Source organism: Anolis sagrei, chromosome 5 (assembly GCF_037176765.1).
Source record: "Anolis sagrei isolate rAnoSag1 chromosome 5, rAnoSag1.mat, whole genome shotgun sequence".
NCBI classification, from domain to species: domain Eukaryota; kingdom Metazoa; phylum Chordata; class Lepidosauria; order Squamata; family Dactyloidae; genus Anolis; species Anolis sagrei.
The window spans coordinates 85,945,666-85,968,723 of NC_090025.1; the positions used below are offsets into that span (position 1 = coordinate 85,945,666).

The window sequence follows — 23,058 nt, forward strand, 5'->3', positions numbered from 1 at the left end:
GATGTATTTTCAAGAGTTCTATATGCAGAAATAAACAAAGAACCCCTTTTAGCTGTTAAAACTGTGTTCTCAGTTTGCATATTTCCCACCATCTTGAGATTACCAAGCTGATGCAAATATATATCAAACAAGGTCACTAAGTGGCCATGTTCCTATTAAGGACTCCCAAACTCACTTGCCTAGTGGCAGAGGCCAAAGGCACTATATTGCTGCTCCTGCAAATGAAGCAGTTTTTTGAGGTGGGGAGAGGAGGAGGAACATGTGCACGCAAAAGCGGGAGAACTCAAAATAGTTCCTGGCCTGTGGCCTGTGTGCTGCACTTTATCCGTGACATAAATCACCAGTCTTTCTTAAATCACTTGCTATAATGCTCCTGCAATCTAGAACAGTGTTTCTTAAAATCTGTCTGATGTGACAGAAGACCAGATTGGCTACGACTGTTTCAGTTACTGGAAAACTGTAACAGATCAGCAGCCAAAAGCTGTTTCATGGACCACCACTTTGAGTAGCGCTATTCTAGATTACCGTATATACTCGGGTATAAGCTGACCCGAATATAAGCCGAGGCACCTAATTTTACCTCAAAAAACTGGGAAAATGGATTGACTCGAGTATAAGCTGAGGGTAGGAAATGCAACAGATACTGGTAAACTTCAAAAATAAAATAGATACCAATAAAAATTACATTAATTGAGGCATCAGGAGGTTAAATGTTTTTGAATATTTACATAAAACTGCAATTTTTACATAAAACTTGCATGCTCTTCCAATAAAAATATAGTAAAATAATACATGTAATAATAACAACAATAATAAATAGAGTAAAATAATACATGTAATAATAATAACAATAAAGTAAAATAATAAACGTATAACAGAGTAAAATAATAAATAACCTTGACTTGAGTATAAGCCGAGAGGGACTTTTTCAGCCCTAAAAAAGGCCTGAAAAACTTGGCTTATACTCGAGTATATACAGTATATTCAATAGCTATGTTTTTACAATAAGATAAAGGCAACATCAAAGCTGTGCTATGTTCCTCTGGTTTTTATTATGTATATTCCTGAATAGAGAAATGATATTTTGTTAATAGGTTCTTGTGGGTTTTTTCGGGCTATATGGCCATGTTCTAGAGGCATTTTCTCCTGACATTTCGCCTGCATCTATGGCAAGCATCCTCAGAGGTAGTGAGGTCTGTTGGAACTAGGACAATGGGTTTATATATCTTGTTTATATATTTGGTTTTCTCTTTATTTAATTTTCTAGATTTAATTTATACCCTGCTTTTCTCCCAATGTTGGACTGAAGATGGCTCGCAGTATAAACTCTCTTTCAATTAGATTGTGATATCATTAGACTACATCCACATAAAGTTTTTTCCCAGTGTTCTGTGCACTTGCCATTTTCTTCTTACCCTTTGTCGTGTACTGTATTTGTGTCATGCTTTAAAATAAGTATTTCATTTTTTCTAATTATATATTAATGTAGCAAATAGTTCCCTTTTTAAAGTTTACAGTGTTGTGAATAATTTTAATTCAATTACCGAATATTACTTTTGTTTTACGAAGTATTCAATACAGTTTTTCAAGTGTTAACCGTTTTGTGAATTAGTATGAGAGCAAAGTGATTGACACTTTTTATTGTAAATGATTTGCTTTCAGGTAAAAAGAACCTATTCCCATGGTACTTATAGAGCTGGCCCCATGAGACAAATCAGCTTAGTTGGAGCAGTGGATGAAGAAGTGGGGGACTACTTTCCAGAGTTCCTTGATATGCTGGAAGATTCACCTTTGTTGAAAGTAAGAAGGAAATTGAATAGGGTTGGCATTTATTTCTATACAAAACCACATTGTAGTTGTAGAAATTAGCTCTAAGACAGCCCAAACAGCTATAATTAAAGGTAAAGGTGCTAGTACATGTTCTTGTTCCTTCAGTTTATTTATTTAACTTGAATTCTTCATTCAGTTCACAGTCTGATGTCTGAGGCTATTGATTTAAAATTGTGGTTTGAATCCTAGCCAAACAGAATCAGTGTAACTTAAGTTTTGATGTACCAAGTTACTGTTAATTCAGTGGTGTGTTCTGATTAGGACAAATAAGTAGTAGTCCAGAGTTTAAATATTTTGCATGCTTCTAATTGAGTGAAACATTCATGTTGAAGTACACTATGTTCACTTGCAGCCCATCCCTTGTATAAATGGACATTTTCAAAATGTTGGTATTTGATTTGAAAATGATGATGGGTAACATTGTGCATTGAAGAAGTGGTCCATTCTCATTTTTGAAATACAGCTGCATATATACTGTTTTGAAAATTAAAATTGTCTGATTGTAGAGTTTGGAAAATAACATTGACTTTGAAAAAAAAATCCTGTTTCTTCTCAGTGTACTTTGCCATGGGGGACACTTTCTAGTTTGAAGTTAGAAACTCGTAAGGATAGTGATGATGGTCCCATCATGTGGGTACGTCCAGGAGAGCAAATGATCCCTGTGGCAGACATGCCAAAGTCACCTTTCAAAAGGAAAAGGTATGTGGAAAAGTCAGACTTCATTAAATGTTTATTAGAAATATTTGATAATCTCATTCTATCTGAAAACTTTCATAATACCTCCATCAACATATGAAAATTAAGCCAGCATAACAGCAGCTATTTTATCACAAAAGCAGAGTAAAAAAGTATAGGCAAAATCTTATAAATGTTGTGAGTAAATACATGATATTTGCTTGTTACCAGAATAGCTATGTTTTTAGATGCCACAAGCAAAAAGGCATTATTCTCAAGCTACCATTTGTGTTGACTGGATTCAAGGAAATTGTATACATTGTATACATGGATTCGAAGAAATTGTATATGTTCACATTTATTTATTTATTTATTTATTGACGACATTTATATGCCACCCTTCTCACCCTGAAAGAGACTCAGAGCAGCTTACAAGATATATATATATATATATATATATATATATATATAAGTAAGTAAGTAATATATATATACACACACACACAATATATTACGTTATTAGCATAGTACAATATCAGTATTAAATATTACTATTTGTGCTATACAATTATATTGTAATATTAGTAATATTACATGTAATATAAATACATAATTATAATATCATATTATTAGTAGTATTATATTGCATTATATTATAATATTATAAATATTATATGTATATACAATATATTATATTACATTATATTATATTATTAGCATAGCACAGGAGACGGGAGCCCCCGGTGGCGCAATGGGTTAAACCCCTGTGCTGGCAGGACTGAAGACCGACAGGTCGCAGGTTCAAATCCAGGGAGAGGCGGATTACCTCCCTCTATCAGTTCCAGCTCCTCATGCGGGGACATGAGAGAAACCTCCCGCAAGGATGATTTTAAAAAAATCAAATCGTCTGGGCGTCCCTTGGGCAACATCCTTGCAGATGGCCAATTCTCTCACACCAGAAGTGACTTGCAGTTTCTCAAGTCGCTCCTGACACGACAAAAAAAAGCACAGGAGACAAGGTCGAACTGTCTCCTGACCCCCCTCTCTCTTCACTCTTGCCCAGAGTGGCAGTTGGTGGTGGGGGGGAGGGACATAGCCCTTTGACATAATTATTATTCTGCTTTTTTCCTAACTTCCTTGAAAAATATTGTTGACTGGTTGTTTATTGCTAAAGGGTTAACAAATCTCTCTAGTTTTTAAGGTCTTTTAGTCTCTGTGGATAAAAAAGTAGAGTATCAATAATAATAATAATAATAATTCATGAGGAAGTTGTTTAAGGTCCATGTTATGGTCATGCATCTGGATGCTGAATAGGAGCAGTCCGCAGTCACATGACTTGTATTCCCTCAGTGGACACTAATGTTTTTCAACCTCTTCAATGTGTGTATGTTTCTGGTAGTGGAGTTACCTGCTGAACTTGTTTGGAGTGAAGTTGCTCAGCCAGCATTAATAATATAAAGTCATGCAGTTTAGAATTTCTGTGAGCAAGAGCCAGCATTTCTTCTCACGCATTATTTGTTTTCGAAATACAAAAACTAAAAAGAGTGAGAATATGAAGACGGTGAACTAGAATAGTAGTTTTAAGTTTCTGCACCCTGTTTGCAGCTTGTAATGGCAACCACGTTGTCACAGGAACAGAGAATGCACATTTCTTTCTCCTGGGAGGAGGGTGTATATAATAATAATAAATAATATTTTTAGTTATTTATTACCTACCTCTCCTTTTGGTGGAGAAAAAGAGTAGACAAAACTATGAATGTAAAATGTCCAGAGTGCATTTAACTTCATCACAATTGCCATGTTCATGGCACTGCAGTAGCACAGTCAGCAGCTAGGAAGGCGATTTCATGACTATTTTAGAGCAGGTCTGTGCTTCCTATGTAATAAAATCATTCGTGACATTATTATGAGCCTAGGTCTTATAAATGTCTCTCATTTTGGCATGATTCACTCTTTAGGAAAGTAGATGCTTCTTGTCACAATATTTGACAATTCTTACCTTGTTATTCTTACCTATGTTTATGGAAGCGAAAACTGAGAGCTATGGTTGTATCAAAATTGTAAATATAACCTGAGATAAAACATGACCTCTGTAGTATTGTTTGTGTGGCAGTTCTTTTTGAAATCTATGTCTTTGTTCTGATTTTTCTCGGTACATATGTATTATAAGCACAAACAAAGACAATTTAAATGAGAAGTATACTTGCATATACAGGGTGAGGCAGCATAACGTCCTTTTTTCAAAACTTAATAAAACCCATTGTATGAATCAGATTTTTTTTTTAAAAAAATTTATAATGTAGGCGCATACCTAAAGTTTTGTTTTACGTAGTTTTGAAGATCAAATTAGGTAGGTGACATTCCCCATTCTCCATACACTGAGTAAACCAATTTCTGGCGTTTGTCATTATTCTTGCCAGCATAGCAGGCATTATGTTGGCAATTTCTTCCAGGAAGCTGGTCTTCAAATCTTGTAGGATCCTTGGATGGTTCACATAAACATGGGATTTCAAAAAACCCCATAGAAAAAAAACACAAGGTGCCAAATCTGGAGAGCGGGCTGGCCACTCCAAATCCGCTCGAAAAGTAGTCCTCAATGGCAAAAGCACATTCCTCACTGTTCCAACGCATGATGGCGACTGAACTGTCAGGGCAAAACTTTATACTCCCACCTCTCGAATGAAACCACTAGCGCTCCACTACATCTTCAATCGACCGAATGGCGTGCATTTTAAAAAAGGAAGTTATGCTGCCTCACCCTGTATCATGGGCTGGCCCATGAGGTCACGAAGAGTCAAAAACAACTGAATGAATGAACAACAAATACTTGCATAATACTGTGCTCAGTTGCTCACTGATACTGCTTATGAAACATAATTTTAAAGGTAAATTTGACATAAATATACCCTGTGGGCTTTCCCCTTTTTTAACAGAACTACCAATGAAATAAAAAACCTGCAGTACCTACCTCGTACTAGTGAGCCTCGTGAAATGCTCTTTGAAGACAGAACACGAGCCCATGCAGATCACATAGGACAAGGGTTTGAACGACAGACAACAGCTGCTGTGGGGGTATTAAAGGCAGTGCATTGTGGAGAGTGGTAGGTATTTGTCAGATTATTTTTTAGACATCTGAAAAATAGCTGCATGAAATGAGGAGTCATGCATCAAACTCCTGTTTGTGTATTCTCTTGATACATCCCTCTTAGTTTGCCAATGACAAGGCAACATAGGAAACTAGAAGATAATCGGTATGGTGTTGCTGTTTCTGAAAAAGGGAAGTCTAAATTCCGAAAATTAAAGATATTAATCCGCCATATGTTAACACAGACACAGTGGCTGGAGTGTAGCATTATACTGATCAGGTTGAGCAGAGTAGAAGTAGGAAGGATTTCTGAATTGAACCATCCCCCCCCCCTTTTGAGCTCTAGAATAATCTGTTCTTGAAATCTATTCAGGAAGATTATTTCTATTCATCGCTGTGCGTGGCTTATTTTTCTCTCAGTTGTATGGAGTTCAGTAAAAAATTACAAATGCAGGTAAAATGCTAAAACACTGTGACAGCTGTAAGCATTTGTCTCTCTGCTGGTAGCTGGATTGAACTCTGTAGAAAGGGCATCAGCCATGAACTGATGGTGAAATGTATTGTCGAAGGCTTACATGGCTGGAATCACTGGGTTGTTGTAGGTTTTTTCGGGCTATACGGCCATGGTCTAGAGGCATTCTCTCCTGGCATTTTGCCTGAATCTATGATGGTGAAATGTTAAGAGGAGAGTGAAATGTGGTAAATTATGCTGACTTGAAAAAAAAAATTCCTTGTCCAAAGCTAGGATCTGTAGGTCAAAGTCAGTAACTTGAATTGTTATATTTCATGTATTCTTGATGGTTTGTTTTTGTGTATACAAATATTTAGAAAGGAAAGAACAAACTATTAATTTTAGCAGTACCACTAATGGCAGTAAAACATTTTTTTCTTGTACAGGCCTGAACAACCTCGTATAACCAAAGATGTGATTTGCTTTCATGCAGAAGATTTCTTAGAGGTAGTTCAACGACTGCAGCTAGATTTGCACGAACCTCCACTTTCACAGGTAACTCTTTTGACTGAGAAATCATTTGAGAAAGTTGTCATGCTTGAAACAATGCTGTTAATTTACTTACGTACTTTTTCTTTCTAGTGTGTCCAGTGGGTTGATGATGCAAAACTTAACCAATTACGAAGGGAAGGCATTCGGTATGCCAGAATTCAGTTGCACGATAATGATATTTATTTTATTCCAAGGAATGTTGTACATCAGTTTAAGACTGTTTCAGCTGTGTGCAGTTTGGCTTGGCACGTTCGACTTAAGCTCTACCACTCAGAGGGAGAAAATCAAACAGTCTACGACAAAGATCCACCAACAGATCCCACCACTTCTCTTGTAGGACTTCACACTGATGATGTAATCCATACAGTAAACAGAAATGCCTCTGAAGACACCAAATTTTTAGGCAGCATACAAACTAAATATATAAAACAGGAATTTTCTTGCATGCAACATGAACCTTCAGTATCTCTCAAAAGTAAAGAAGAACCCGCTACTGTTAACCCTCATGAAAAAACAACAGCGACCAATGCTGTGGACTGTTGGGATGTCAAAGCAAAGCTGGATCATGGTCAGTTGTCGGGATCTAGGTTTGAACTAGACTCTGAATTTGAACAGGATGAAAGAGACTTAGAAGACAACTTGTGCAGAGGGAGTCACGTGAACCTGGAGGACACACGACAAAGCAGTTCATCACATCCAAGTCTGCATGTCAAACAAGAAGATGACTTTTTGTGTTAAAGTTGTATATATGTTTTTAAATTCCTTTTTAAACATGACATAATAATGTAAAGATGCTTAAATTTTGTGAGGCAGGTTTATTACTTGTCCTCACATCTGTTACAGAAAATAGTTTATGTAGCTTTGTAACATTCCTCAGTGCCTGTCCATAACTGTGAAAGTATCAAAGCACTTAGGGCCAGATGCACTGTAAACACTGCAGGTGTAACATAAAGAAGTCTTTAAATATGAGTTGTAGGTTTTAGAATAGAGCTGACATTTAACATATATTTTTTGTAAAATAAGCCAGAATTCTTTTTTGATGATTCCAGGCTTTTCCATAGAGCTTATTTATACTGATTTTTTTTCTTTTTAATGTGTCAGCACTGTAGTGTAAATAGCTTTTTTTTAAAAAAGAAATCTTTTTAGTGTGATTTATATTGAAATGTGAGCCACTTAATAAAGGTTCATAATAACAATAATGGATTTTATTTTGGGGTCCCTTTTTAAAAAGTAAAAATGTCTACGCTCATTTTTAAATGCAAAAAAGTGATTATTCTTATGATGGAATAAAATGCTTGAGTGCATTATGAGTTATACAATCTTTCTGTTGCATTTTCACAAAAATTCATTTTCAAAGCAAGTCTTGCATATGGTTAAATATGCCATGAACATGTCTCGTCCTATGATATATTGATTTTGCTCCTAGTGCTTCAAGCTGTGGTAAATTTCTGAGACAAGTAGTTCAGTGTTATTGTTGTCTGAAAATGAATCACTTTCAATTTAGGGAATGCAATCCTGCTCACATTATCACTCACTAAATTACCCTGAATTGACACATCTTACTTGTGACTTGATTGGACTTAGTAATGTTTAACTCTAAATAGATCTTCACTATGGAGTACCTGTTGTCTTGCTTTCTCTTACGTCACCCTTCTCCAGCCTGGTGCTCTCCTGATGTTTGGTACTATGGCTCTCAATAGCCATAAACAACAGTGGTTACGATGATGGGAAAGCATCTGAAGGATGTGAACTGAAGGAATTTGGTTTTACTATATGAAAAATGTCTATTCTTCAATGTGGATAAACTATTATTCCCTTATCTCTTAGTATTGAATAAGTTGATGGGAATTGCCCAGCAACATATGGAGGGACACAAATGCCCCAAACTTGCTTTCTGTAGAAAGAAATTGACAAGTAGTCAACAATAAAATGGAAAAGCATACATTTTATATTTAACTGCATAAGTATCAGTATATTTGTGGGCCCTTGTTCTCATTTGTTAAGAAATCTGATGCAAACAGAAATGGTATCACTGGATAGAACTATAAATCATGGAATAATTATTGGCAAATGTAGTCTTATTTCATCATCAGTCTCTCCTCAAATATGTTCCCCATAGTATCATATGCTCTCAGCTGATTGGATGCAATAACCATATTATAGAAGATGGGGTGAGCTTATTTTCTGCTGCTCAAGACTGAAACATAAACCAATGGGTTCAAAATACAAGTAAAAGATGCTTCTTGATAATAGATGTTCAACAGTGAATAGATTAGCTCTGAAAGATAGTGGAGGACTTTAAACAAGATGCTGGATGGCCATCTTCTGCAGGAGAATTTGGTGTGTATTCCTGAATGACAGAGGGGTTGGTATTTATGGGGCTTGTGGTTTGTCTCTGATTCTCTGACATCCCAGCAGCATGGATTGTCATGCTTGTAGCTTGGCCACCTTATTTAAAAGCTCATGGTTGTCTGGAGGAAATAGCACAATCTGAACCAAGAAGTCCATTTAAAAATGCTTCTGAGGTGGGTCTAAATGGATGGATGTTCAGACTGCAGCTCATCAATCTTAGCCAGCACGGCCAATAGTGAGTACCCATAGAAAATTCTGTCCAATCACAAAGGGCCATGTTGTCAATCCCTCATATAAAGCAGTGAGATGGCCATTCTTCATTTCCTTCTGAACATTTTCTCTCCGATATTAATTACAAAATGGAAACTAGGACCCACCTTGCACCAGTTCAGTATTCTTCTAGAAGAGGTGTGTGTACGTAAATATAAAAGGCAGGAGCCTAATACTCTTAAGAAAAACTGATATAGAAAAGATAATTTCTTCACATCATGCTTTTACTAAGTTTAAAACAATCCTGGATATGAATAGTGGTAGTTTATATATTTAAAAAGAGATTTATATGTTCACACTGCTTGGAATACTAAGATGTGGATTAGGCTCCTCGATACTTGCTCTTCTTGTACACACCCTACAGCAGGGGTCCTCAAACTAAGGCCCGGGGGCCGGATGCGGCCCTCCAAGGTCATTTACCCGACCCTCGCTCAGGGTCAACCTAAGTATGAAACTACTTGAAAGCACACAATAACAACAACAATCCTATCTCATCAGTCAAAAGCAGGCCCACACTCTCCATTGAAATACTAATAAGTTTATATTTCTTAAAATTATTCAAGTGGAAGGGTACTTGGATTCAACACATCAACTTCCATCACATTGTGTTAGATTAACTGCAGAATTTCAGCAAGTGTGTGAGAAGATTCCATGGTAAATGTGCTTCTTTTTTCAGCTAGGACAGGCATGAGCAAAATGCCTTCCAGGCATTTTGGACTTCAACTCCCAGAAATTATAGCCAGCTTACTGGCTGTTAGAAATTGTGGGTGTTGAAGTCAAAAACACCTGGAGGGTCGAAGTTTGCCCATACCTGAACTAGAAGATCAATGGTAGGATGGAAAAGCAAAGGCCTATTGCTTGTGAACAAAATCTGGCCTGCACAAAAAGGAGTGGCGTGCATCTGACCAAGTAAAGCATTTCAATCCCACTTAAAACATTATTTCAATATTTATACCTAGACATCTTTTAAAAATACTACATATACATGCGAAAAATAATAGGAATAATTCAGTTTACTAAAATACAAAAGCAAAGGCACAGCAAACTAAATATGTTATTATACAGTATACAGCAGGGGTCCTCAAACTAAGGTCCGGGGGCCAGATGCGGCCCTCCAAGGTCATTTACCCGGCCCTCACTCAATGTCAACCTAAGTCTGAAACAACTTGAAAGCATGCAACAACAATAATCCTATCTCATCAGCCAAAAGCAGGACCACACTTCCCATTGTTTATGTTTGTTAAAATTGTTCATTTCGATTATTGTATTCAATCAATGCTAATCAAGGTGGTCAGTTGAAATATTCACACCTAGCCCAACTGACAAAAGTCCTTTGTCTCACCCTGGTCATTCCACAGATATATAAACCCTTTTTCCCAGTTCCAACAGACCTCACCTCTGAGGATGCTTGCCGTAGATGCAGGCGAAACGTCAGGAGAAATGCTGCTAGAACATGGCCATATAGCCCGAAAAAACCACAAGAACTCGATTATTGTATTGTTTTTAAGTGGGTTTTTTGCACTACAAATAAGATGTGCAGTGTGCATAGGAATTAATTCACTTTTTTTTCAAATTATAATCTGGCCCCCTAACAGTTTGAGGGACTGTGACTTGGCCCTCTGTTTAAAAAGTTTGAGGACCCCTGGTATACAGTATGAACAACCTAAAATAATAGGTCTGAATCTGATTGCCAGTCCCAACTAGGTTGGACCCATTGAATCAGTGAAATTTATATACGTATATGTGATAGTATTTGATTCAGTGGATCTACCAATAGGCTGAGATCTGATTGTCAGCCTCAACGAAAGTAGCAATTGGATTTAGATTGTTTCAAGTATCTACAACACTAGCCTCCTTAAAAGGCTCCCATCCAAGATCATACATGATACAGAGGCTGCAGATAGTTCTTTCAGCTAACCTTGTCCAAATCTAAGATATGATGATTAGTCAGTTCCTTGAACTGTGCACAGAAACAAAAGTAAAATCCATTTAAAATTGTGCTAATTCTAAGAAAACAATTGGATCAAACTGTTAGCTACTTAGCAATATATTGTATACTTACCTTTGTATACAATTCAAGTTTCTATGACGAAATACAGTTGACTCTTTGTTACTGGTTCTGCATACACTTCATCCAATTATGGCTTGAATATGCTTGGGATAAAATTTTCCAAAAGTAAACTTTGATTTTGCCACATGCTCAGTGCTAGCCTACCACCATTTCACAGATCCTTAAGGTTCTCTCTGGCACTTGAGTTGTTTGTAATTTTATTTGATTCCATTCACTACATCATTGGGCCAAATGGGACTTCAGCATCCACAGATTTCAGTATCCAAAGGAAGGAGGGGTGTAGTTCTGGAACCAAATCCCAGCAGATTTGAGCCCTTGTACTATCTATCCTTTGTGCAAATAATCACAAAATCGGCTTTAAAAATAGTGACAAAAGTTTCTTCCCTGTTCTAACATCACCATGACCAAGTTTCAAATAGCCTTCTAAAATAAAATCAAACTATTCTATTTAAGTTGCTGCATCTTACTTTGTGAATTCTACCTACTATTTGTGATGTAATTCAAATTTATGTAATTCTCCCCCAAAGCAGGTTTGCACTCCCCTAGCTCAAATACAAAAAATCCATATTGAAATAAAAGCTGTTGCAAAAAAAGAAAAATAAAGGTTTCAGTAACTTTTCACTATAGAACAGAATGGTATCAAATTTTTTGGTCCTTGGTTCTTAGATGCAGTGGTTTTGATTAAAATGAATACTTTGCCGTTCTGTAGTCCTATATCAGATGTTCCAATTGTCCCCTAGACCTTTGGCAAGAAAGCTGTCTTGAATAAACAAGATTTCACTCATCTATCTCTGGGTCCATCCCTGTGTTAACTATTGATTTAGTCCTTATAGTTGCATCGAGAAAAAATTGTGTTCATAATTTTTTTGTTTATTGTTTCTTTAAGGCTCACAGATACATTTATTCAAACAGGATTTTAAAAAATAGCACAAATTATTTTATTTTCTGCACAATATTTGAGCTCCCAATACTTGAATATGCTTACTTTTGCAATACATCATGGATTCTGTAAATAAATCTGCAATCTGTAAATAAAGATCTTGGCACATAATAGTACTGATGGATTAATAGCTTATAGGAAAATCAGTATTTTAAAGCAATTTTGTGTGGGCCATACTGGTGCTATAAAAAATATTCATCTAGGTGGTGTCAGTATTGTGCCCCAGTTCCACTTGTAAAGGGGAAAACAAATCAGATATAGGCAGTTCTTACATTATGAACAAGATAGTTTCTGTAAGTTTGTTCTTATGTTGAATTTGTTTGTAAGTCAGAACAGGTCATTTTTCAAGTGTAATTCCAACCAAAATATGTATCTCTTAGCTTTGGATAGCAAAGAGAAGAGTGAACACCCCTGTGTTTGTTTTGATGTGCATCTATTCAGAAGATTTCACTTCACTTTCTGTCCTGTGATAATTGGATTTTGAAAGATTTGGCTTGTTGGGGAAAACAAGCGGTGGTGCTAAACCTTCAGTTGAGACACCTTTTCCCCATAATAACTCTTCCAGGAGTTGATTTCCCTTTCCAGGAGTAGGTTTCTCTTACTTCCTGTTGTCTCACCCTTGTTCTTAACTATGAGTTGTTTGTAAGTCAGATGTTTGTAACTTGGGGACTGACTCTATACTGTATTTCATTCAATACTAGACACCACTGTGATGGGAGCCCCCGGTGGCGCAGTGGGTTAAACCTCTGTGCCGGCAGGACTGAAGACCGACAGGTCGCAGGTTCGAATCCGGGGAGAGGCGGATGAGCTCCCTCTATCAGCTCCAGCTCCTCATGCAGGGACATGAGAGAAGCCTCCCACAAGGATGATAAAAACATCAACCCATCCAGGCGTCCCCTGGGCAACGTCCTTGCAGATGGCCAATTCTCTCACACCAGAAGCGACTTGCTGTTTCTCAGGTCACTCCTGACACGACAAAAAAAAACCCAAAACACCACCCCCCCCCCTCCCCACCACTGTGATCCTGGTTAGGGTATTTTAAGTAATCCTCACATAATAATAGGCCCTGTAGCAAAGAGGGACAGGTACACAGGCAGGTAAAGGTGCAAGAGCTAGGCTTCTTTTGGTTGCCTCCAGCCTGTGTACCTGCCAGGGAGAACTACAGGGTACCTGCCAGGGAAACCCTGTAGTCTTTACTTTCCTGTGTGATCAGGTGAGACCTTCCCTGGCTACCATTAGCCAAAGGAGGCTTTGCTCGCCCATTCATACTGGTGGGTGAGACCTATGGGGCCTCCTTTAACTGCCAGCTAGGTGAGGCCCCATAGGCTTCAAAATTATCACTGTGTAATAGTTGCACTCCCACCCATTTAAAGGGGGAAATGTTACTATTCTGCGGTGAAATAGAGTATTTAATTTATTATATTATTTCTGCTTCTGTATTCAACATTGTAGATATACCTGGTGTGTTCTGTAACTGACACTCTTTGTATCAGTGCTGTTATAGAGCTTAATTATGTGCAAGACTTTATCTTCCAAAATAGATGTTTGTGTCTCAGATCAGTTTTTAGATAATAAAATGGCTCCTGAGATTTCAGAAGTTCATCTGTGCCTACATTTTGGCAGAGACACTTCCAGCCATTTTAATATATTTTCCTGCAATGGAAAGTGTTATTCCTTTCATGACTCAAATTCATAGAACACATAAAATCATACAGAAAAAATACATAGAAAATATTTGGATGTTTTATTTACAGTATGTACATAAAGCCTAGACAGCAATGCTCCACAAATTGAAAAGTCAGATCCGGTAGCAGGAACAGATTTATATCTGTGATTCCTTTAGGTGTATTAAGCACAGAAACAGGTTGATCAGGGATGTGACACTGACTGACAAATGGTGAACTTCAGCATATAAAAAAGTTAGTCCCTTCGTCCACAGAAGATGTTGTATCCAAGTTCTATCATCCCTCCAATGAGCAAAGCCCAAAGGGGAATAAAGACGTAAGTTAGCTTCATTACAGCAAATTGCTCCAATTTTGCACAGAGGGCAAGACAGAAGGCCAGCTTAAGTAATATTGCTGTAAGGTACCAGGCTTTCTTTTTGAGGTTGAGGGAGCCATTGCGGGGATCAAATCCAGACTTACAACGGCGAGCCATTTTCACTATGATCATAACCAGAAGAATAGTATCAAATATCCAAACAGGGATAAATATTAGGAACCAGCTCCATGGTGCTTTTTCATCCAATTTTAACACCAACATGATCAAGAACAGTAATATGAACAGCCATGTGAGCAGCACTCTCTGTCCCAAGGTCATTCTCATTTAAACAGCTTCAGTAGGTGGTTCACAAGAGAAAGGATGGTCCCTAGAATAAAGAGAAACAAAAAGGAAGAAACTGGATAGGGGAATTGTGCCTTGAATATATATGAAAACAGGTAGTATTGAGATAAGTCTACAAATTAAGCTACCTCCCAATTTGCATCTTTTTAAAAAGTCCAACAACAGTAGTTTATACCTTTTTCCTCCCATGAGCATCTTTACCTTGTAAGACAGTGTTTCTCAACCTGGGGGTCGGGACCCCTGGGGGGGTCACGAGGGGGTGTCAGAGGGGTCACCAAAGACCATCACATAACACAGTATTTTCTGTTGGTCATGGGGGTCCTATGTGGGAAGTTTGGGCCAATTCTACCGTTAGTGGGGTTCAGAATGCTCTTTGATTTTAGGTGAACTATAAATCAACTGCAACTCCCAAATGTTATAGTCTAATTTCCCTAAATTCTACCAGTGTTCACATTTGGGCATATTGAATATCCGTGCCAAGTTTGGTCAAGATCCATCATTGTGTGAGTCCACAACTCCAAAACTCGAGGTCAATGCTCACCAAACCCTTCCAATATTTTCTGTTGGTCATGAGAGTTCTGTGTGCCTAGTCTGGTTCAATTGCATCGTTGGTGGAGTTCAGAATGCTCTTTGATTGTAGGTGACCTATAAATCCCAGGAACTGCAACTCCCAAATGTTAAGGTCTATTTCCCCCAAACTCCACTAGTGCTCAGATTTGGGCATATTGAGTATTCGTGCCAAGTTTGGTCCAGATACATCATTGTTTCTCTGGATGTAGGTGAAGGCATTAGGTTTCTCTGGATGTAGGTGAAGGATGTAGGATGCTGCGGCATTAGGAAGGTTGAGAACCACTGTTGTAAGAGTTTTTCAGATTATAATGCATATAGAAAAATCCACATTGAAGATATTTCTATAACTCACGTTGTTCAGAATTAATGTATAGCTAGGTATTCTTGTATTTGCTATCATTTCTATTTTGCTACCTTTCAATCATCCATTATTTAACGCCAGATAGCCAGATCAACTGAGTTCTTTGAAATCACATGCATATAAACATTGCTACAATTAATAAATAATAATAATAATAATAATAATAATAATAATAATCATAATCATCATCATCATCATCATCTTTATTTATACCCTGCCACCATCTCCCCAATGGGGACTCGGAGCGGCTTACATGAGGCCAAGCCCAAATGACAATTACAATAAAGAAAAACCAAAACACAAACCGAAAACACGAACAATAAACATCATAGTTACATAAAACATATGAATACACAATATAAAAATTGCAATATGAACAATATAAAAATTACAATATGCAATTCCACTGCATGTACGCATTATGATCCAGCATACAAATCTAATGAAATCACAATATTGCATCCATGCAACTTATTATTAAAGCCAATAATTGCCACAACAATAGTATGTATCAAAGGATGTGCATTTCCATCGTCATGATTGCTAGTGTTCTCTCATTATTTCCTACTGCAATTTTTATGTTAATGAATTTTGAAATGCATTGCTAGCATCTAACATCAACAAGGTCCTAAAAGATTTGGGAGGATGATTGGCTGGAGTTCATTTGTTTTTACAACCACTACAAAATGAAGCATTGACAACAAGAAGACGGGGAAAACTGAGGAATCGTCTGCAACAAGGATGAACAGAGGCTACAGTCACGTGTCAACATCCTTCATTTCATTCTTCCTAACTACTGGGATGCTTGCAAAACAGACTGGATGAATCCAGCAACAAACTCTTGCAATGTACAATCAAGTTAATTTTTCAAAGGTGGGTTAAGGTCAAATGTTTAAAAAATATTGTATATGCACTCTTAACTTTGCAATTTTATACATATAACCACAGGACGAAATGACACCAAATTTAGCCAGAAGACACCTAACGGACCAATAAGTGACCATCTCATAAAAACACTGAAAAACACAATGGAAGGGATGGGAAACCCCCAAAAAACCTAAATGATGATAAAGTGCCATACCAGCTTTGAGAGGAAAGAAAGAGGTAAAGAAGTAAGAAAGGAGAAAAAGAATAAAAAAAGCGAAAGGGGACAAAAGTGGGAGGGAAGGAAGGAAAAAAGGAAGGAAAGAGAGAAAGAAGGAAGGAAAGGGACAGGAAAGGATGGAGAGAAGGGGGAAGGGAAAGAGGGAAGGAAGGAGAGAAAAAAGGAAGGAAAGAGATAGTAGTATAGTTCCAATTTTAGTATATGTGCTGTCGAAGCAAACAAGAAAGAGATAGAGAAGGAAGGAAGAAGAGAAAGAGGAAGAGACAGAAAAAGGAGGGTATAAGGAAGGAAAGAGAAAGGAAAGAAGGAACCAGACTGAGGCCACAGCAAAGTGTGGCTGGGGACAGCTAGTCTATATAAATAAAAATGTAATGCTCATTTGTGGGATTAACATAAAAACCACTGGACGAATTGACACGAAATTTGGACACAATACACCTAACAGTCCAACGAGTGTCCATCACCTGTAAACACACACAGACACACACACACAAAACCCCAGCAGAACAGACTTATACATATCCACATACACACATTCATACATGCACATATATATGCACAAACACAGAGATATACACATATACACAAACATACATATACATACACAGATATACATATCCACGTGCACACATATATACATATACACACACATACATATACATATCCACATACATACATATATACACACAAATATGCATATAGACAAGCACACATATACACAATATGCATGCACACATATAAACACACAAATACACAAATATATACACACACATATATACACACACTTATATACACCCATCGATATAAATAAAAATGTAATGTTCGTTTGAGGGATTAACATAAATCAAAAACCACTGGATTAATTGACACCAAATTTGGACACAAGGCACCTAACAACCCAATGTATGTCCTTCACTAAAAAAAATTGATTTTGTCATTTGGGAGTTGTAGTTGCTGGGATTTATAGTTCACCTACAATCAAAGAGCATTCTTAACCCCACCAACGATGGAATTGAACCAAACTTGGCACACAGTTCTCCCATGACCAACAGAAAATACTGGAAGGGTTTGGTGGGCATTGACCTTTGGTTTTGGAGTTGTAGTTCACCTACATCCATAGATCACTGTGGACTCAAACAATGATGGATCTGGACCAAATTTGGCACAAAGACACAATATGCCAATATGTGAAAACTGGTGGAGTTTGGGGAAAATGGACCTTGGCATTTGGGAGTTGTAGTTGCTGGGATTTATAGTTCACCTACAATCACCCACAACAATAGAATTGAGCCAAACCTCCCACACAGAACAGCCATATGGGCCACATCAACGCGTGGCAGGGGACAGCTTGTATATATATATACTAGCCATCCCCTGCCATGTGTTGCTGTGGCCCAGTCTGTTGATCTGGAAAATAAAGTAATGAGAAAGTGTTGGTTTCTAATATATGTAATGTCTTTCTCCTTTTATGTAAACAGTATTTCTTGTTGTTTCTTTGTCAGTATTGATGTGGAGAGTGTCTGGTTTGCCCAACCTGGAACATGCAACGTATCATTGTCCTTCTTTAAGGGTCCCTTTCAAATCTATGATACTATATCTCTCTCTGTGTGAATAATATCTATCTATCCCTCTATATCTATGGCTGGATGGCCTTTTGTTAGGAGGACTTTGATTATGTTCTTGCCCTTGTGAAGGGAGTTGGACTGGTTGGCCTTAAGTATTTTCTGATGGTCATGGATTTATGTTTGGGAAGTTTGGCCCAATTCTATTGTTGGTGGGCATCAGAATGCTCTTTGATTGTAGGCGAACTATAAATTCCAGCAACTACAACTCCCAAATGTCAAGGTCTATTTTCTCCCAAACTCCACAGTGTTCACATTTGAGCATATTGAGTATTCGTGCCAAGTTTGGTCCAGACCCATCATTGTTTGAGTCCATAATGCTCTCTGGATGTAGGTGAACTACAACTCCCAAACTCAAGGTGAATGCCCACCAAACCCTCCCAGTATTTTCTCTTGGTCATGGGAGTTCTGTGTGCCAAGTTTGGTTCAATTCCATCGTTGGTGGAGTTCAGAATGCTCTTTGATTGTAGGTGAACTATAAATCCCAGCAACTACAACTCCCAAATGACAAAACCATAATTATTTGAGTGATGGTCACTCCTTGTGTTGTGAGACATTTTGTTGCCAAATTTGGTGTGATTTCGTTCATTGGTTCTTTTGTTTTAAGGTACTCATCATGCACAGAGCATTTTATATATATAGATGAAGAAGATATATATATGCGCAACACACATATACACATACATAAACACATATATACACACACAAAACACATATACACAGACTGGATCACAGCAACGTGTGGCAGGGGACAGCTAGTATTACAATAGTATAGTACTATAGGTAAAGGTAAAGGTAGTCCCCTGACATTAAGTCCAGTCATGTCTGACTCTGGGGTTGGTGCTCATCTCCATTTCTAAGCCGAAGAGCCAGCGTTGTCCATAGACACCTCCAAGGTCATGTGGCCAGCATGACTGCATGGAGCGCCGTTACCTTCCCGCCGGAGCAGTACCTATTGATCTACTCACATTTGCATGTTTTCGAACTGCTAGGTTGGCAGAAGTTAGGGCTGACAGCGGAAGCTCACGCCGCTCCCCGGAATCGAACCTGCGACCTTTCGATCAACAAGCTCAGCAGCTCAGTGCTTTAACCCACTGCGCCACCAGGGTACTATATTGTTGTTGTTGTTCATTCGTCTCCGACTCTTCGTGACCTCGTGGACCAGCCCACGCCAGAGCTCCCTGTCGGCCGTCACCACCCCCAGCTCCTTCAAGGTCAGTCCAGTCACTTCAAGGATGCCATCCATCCATCTTGCCCTTGGTCGGCCCCTCTTCCTTTTGCCTTCCACTTTCCCCAGCATAATTGTTTTCTCTAGGCTTTGCTGTCTCCTCATGATGTGACCAAAGTACTTCAACTTTGTCTCTAGTATCCTCCTTCCAGTGAGCAGCCGGGCTTTATTTCCTGGAGGATGGACTGGTTGGATCTTCTCGCAGTCCAAGGCACTCTCAGCACTTTCCTCCAACACCACAGCTCAAAAGCATCGATCTTCCTTCGCTCAGCCTTCCCTATGGTCCAGCTCTCACATCCGTAGGTCACTACAGGGAATACCATGGCTTGGACTAGGCGTACTATATATATATATATATATATATATAGGGTACTATATAGTCATATTTAATATTGATATTGTACTATGCTAATAATACAATATATTGTATGCATATATATCTTGTAAGTTGCTCTGAGTCCCCTTCGGGGTGAGAAGGGTGGCATCTAAATGTCGTAAACAAACAAATAAATAAATAACTCCAAGCAGGCCCGTAGCCAGGATTTCGTTTCGGGGGGGGGGGGGGCTGAATTTTTTTCAGGGGGGGTGCTGAGTCTGAGTGAAAGAGGATCTACCCTAGCAAACCTTTTGTATCATTACCCCAATACCCCCATGCATATGGGATATATTGAGTATGGTGATCAGATCATGATATGAATAATATGAATAAATATAACAGTTTAAATAATGCACCAGTAAGGCCTTTTCGCGAACCACCATGAGAACTTCGGGGGGGGGGGGGGCTGAAGCCCCCCGAGCCCCCCCCCCCCCCCCCCGGCTACATGCCTGACTCCAAGGAGAAACGAAGGGTGCATCGACACCTTAGAATGGATGCGGTTTGGCAGCCTTGTGCCGTCGCTTTGGAATCATGGGAGTTGTAGTTTGATGAGGCACCAATTTCTATCAGGCGGAGAAGGCCAGATCTCTAGGTGAACTACAACTCCCATGATTCTAGACCAGGTAGACCAGGCGGGGTCGAGCTGCATCCCTTGATTCCCCTTCCGTGCTGAGGATTAAGGGCCAAACCAGAGACGCCGTAGCGACCAACGTCACCTGTGCTCAGCGCGGCCTAGTCCCACCCTCCCGCTCCTGGAGTTGCGTATGTGTGAAATTACCCCTCAGCCGAGCTCCGGGCGCCCCTCGCAGCCTCCGCTGCCTCAGGAAGGACCCCAGCGACGCGGCTCATCCCAGCGCTGCGCCCAGGCAGCGGCAAAAGCCAATGAGCCGCCGCACCGCTCGGCCTCCGTCCGGCGAAGGCGAAAAACCCTGCGCAACACCATCACTGGGTGGAGCGACTGTCTGTCACGGCGAGCTGCACGCTCATTGGCTTGTTCCGCCTCTTCAGCAAGCACCGCCCTCCTTGCGCGCGCCGTGTCAACTTCCTTTTCTGAAAAAAAGAGAGCCGAGTTGTCTACCCCGCCTTCGCTTGCTCTCTATTGGGTGTGTGCGACCACCAATCATTTTCCAGCCGCGGGCTTTTCTCTGTTCCGATTGGCTCAAGCGCGTAGGTGCAGCGTCGTCCAATCAGAACAGTGGCTGACTGTTGGAGGGTGGGAATCAATCCTGCATAAAGAGAGAGAGAGGCTCGCGCGAAATTTTGGAAGGGGGGGGGAAGAGAGAGAGAGAGAGGGAGGAGTCGGAGTGATGATTGACGCGCGCCTGCTTTTGGCACAGCCGCGCGCTGTTGCTGTCGCCGCTTTTCTCAGTCGCGCGTGCGCGCGCTCCCTCGCTCTTCTGGCGCGCGCGGGACCAAGCAGCCAGCCGTCCAGCCTCAAGACCGTCAGGCAGAGCTGTTCCCTCGCGCGCCCCGTCTCGTGCCTCTTGTCTCCCTCTCTCTCTCTCTTCGCCACGCGCGGAGCTTGGGGAGAGAAGCCGGTAAGATTAAAGCCTTCGAATGAAGAAGAAGAGCGGGAAGGGCTGTGGGGATTTGGGGATGAGGGAGAGAGCGGGGAGAGCGTGGAGCGACTGAAGAAGGAAGGGGCTGCTGAGGGAACCAAGCAAGGGGGCATTTCTTCGCCCCTCTCAGGGGAAGGCAGGGGAGGGTGCGCGTGGAGAGGGGCCACTTGTGGTGGGGGCAGGCGAGGGCGGGATGTGCGCGCGCAGCTCTGCCTTTGAGGAAGAGGAGGGGGCGTCTCGGAGGGGCCCGGGGAGGGGGCTGCGCGCGCATCCCTCGCGAGGAGGACCGGGGGGGGGGGGGGTTGCTTCTGTGCTGCGCGCGCTCTCCTTGTCTGCCCAGAGAGTCTCTTGCCCAGAGGGGCGCCGGGCCCGGAGTCCGGGGAGTTCATCCCGGGTCAGGAGGGAGCGAGCGAGCGGCCCTCCTCATTGGAAAGCAGAGCGGGGAGGATGTGCAAGGGAAGGGAGCTGAGGCTGCTCAAGCGTGTTGCAAGGAGCGCGCGAGGCGGGGAGGAGCGAGCAAGCAAGCAAGCCGGGTTTCTGACCAGAGAAAACCAAACCGCCTTGGGTCTCGGTTCCTGGCTAAGATAAAAGCGGGGGAATAATAATAATAATAATAATAATAATAATAATAAGGGTAGCCATAAACCGACAGGCATCCTGGAGGCACATCCGCCCACATTTCTACAGGTTGAACACCCCTTATCCGAAATCCTTGGGAGCAAATGCTTTCCATATTTTGGAATACTTGCCTGTACAGCAGGGGTTTATTTTATTTCCGACGGCTCGGAAGCTCCAACTGGTCCAACGATCAGCAGCCAGGATGCTAACTGGGGCCCCTTACAGAGAGAGGTCAATCCTCCTGTTCAAGGAGCTCCACTGGCTGCCATTTATTTTCCGAGCCCAATTCAAGGTGCAGGTGCTTACCTACAAAGCCCTGAACGGTTTGGGACCAGCCTACCTGCGTGACCGCATCTCCGTCTACGAACCCACACGCTCACTCCGGTCATAGGAGCGGCCCTGCTCGTGATCCCACCGGCGTCGCAAGCGCGCTTGGTGGGGACGCGGGACATGGCCTTTTCCGTGGTGGCCCCCCAACTCTGGAACACCCTCCCCAAAGATCTTAGACAGGCCCCTACATTGGCAGTCTTTAGAAAGAACTTGAAGACCTGGCTGTTCCGATGTGCCTTCCCAGATTAGGAGATCTCCACTACTAAGTCCCATAAGCACTTTACTAGAACCAATGATTGCTGCACATCACACATCGCACTTGCCCTAGAAGCCTCATATACACCTCCTGTCACATCAGCACTTTTAATTCTTGTACCCATTACTCCGGCCCGGCCCAGTTTTATTGTGTTTTAGTGTATTGTTTATTGCTTGTTGTTCATTTTGCTTTATTCTGTTTTTAATTGTTTGATTTGCTTAGATCAGGGGTCCTCAAACTTTATAAACAGAGGGCCAGGTCACAGTCCCTCAAACTGTTGGAGGGCCGGATTATAATTTGAAAAAAAACATAAATTAATTAGGTTCTTGTGGGTTTTTTCGGGCTATAGAGCCATGTTCTAGAAGCATTTCTCCTGACGTTTCGCCTGCATCTATGGCAAGCATCCTCAGAGGTAGTGAGGTCTGTTGGAAGTAGGAAAAATGGGTTTATATATCTGTGGAATG

The 23,058-nt window shown here is 40.4% G+C and overlaps 3 protein-coding genes across 3 annotated transcripts in view; 2 read left to right on the top strand and 1 right to left on the bottom strand.

Moving 5' to 3' along the window:
• The window catches only part of RSBN1L (round spermatid basic protein 1 like), a 38,954-nt gene extending 30,405 nt beyond the window's left edge, over positions 1 to 8,549 (top strand). The window contains exons 4-8 of the mRNA XM_060778316.2: positions 1,663 to 1,800; positions 2,387 to 2,529; positions 5,439 to 5,606; positions 6,488 to 6,596; positions 6,684 to 8,549. Of these exons, the coding sequence (XP_060634299.2) occupies positions 1,663 to 1,800; positions 2,387 to 2,529; positions 5,439 to 5,606; positions 6,488 to 6,596; positions 6,684 to 7,331 (1,206 nt within the window). The 3' untranslated portion in view covers positions 7,332 to 8,549. The remainder of the gene's footprint in view (positions 1 to 1,662; positions 1,801 to 2,386; positions 2,530 to 5,438; positions 5,607 to 6,487; positions 6,597 to 6,683) is intronic.
• A 5,398-nt stretch (positions 8,550 to 13,947) lies between these two features.
• TMEM60 (transmembrane protein 60) lies at positions 13,948 to 20,781 on the bottom strand. The gene is made up of 2 exons (XM_060778312.2): positions 20,610 to 20,781; positions 13,948 to 14,594 (listed from the first exon to the last, which is right to left on the bottom strand). Exon 2 carries the CDS (start codon positions 14,549 to 14,551, stop codon positions 14,147 to 14,149), a length of 405 nt encoding a protein of 134 aa, XP_060634295.1. The 5' UTR covers positions 14,552 to 14,594; positions 20,610 to 20,781; the 3' UTR covers positions 13,948 to 14,146.
• A 393-nt stretch (positions 20,782 to 21,174) lies between these two features.
• Positions 21,175 to 23,058, top strand: part of PHTF2 (putative homeodomain transcription factor 2) — a 98,881-nt gene continuing 96,997 nt past the window's right edge. The window contains exon 1 of the mRNA XM_060778310.2: positions 21,175 to 21,369. The gene's annotated coding sequence lies outside the window, so the exon portion shown is untranslated. The remainder of the gene's footprint in view (positions 21,370 to 23,058) is intronic.

Excerpts from the sequence above, each read along its gene's own strand:
- TMEM60 (XM_060778312.2), bottom strand. The coding sequence starts at position 14,551 with ATGAGAATGACCTTGGGACAGAGAGTGCTGCTCACATGGCTGTTCATA.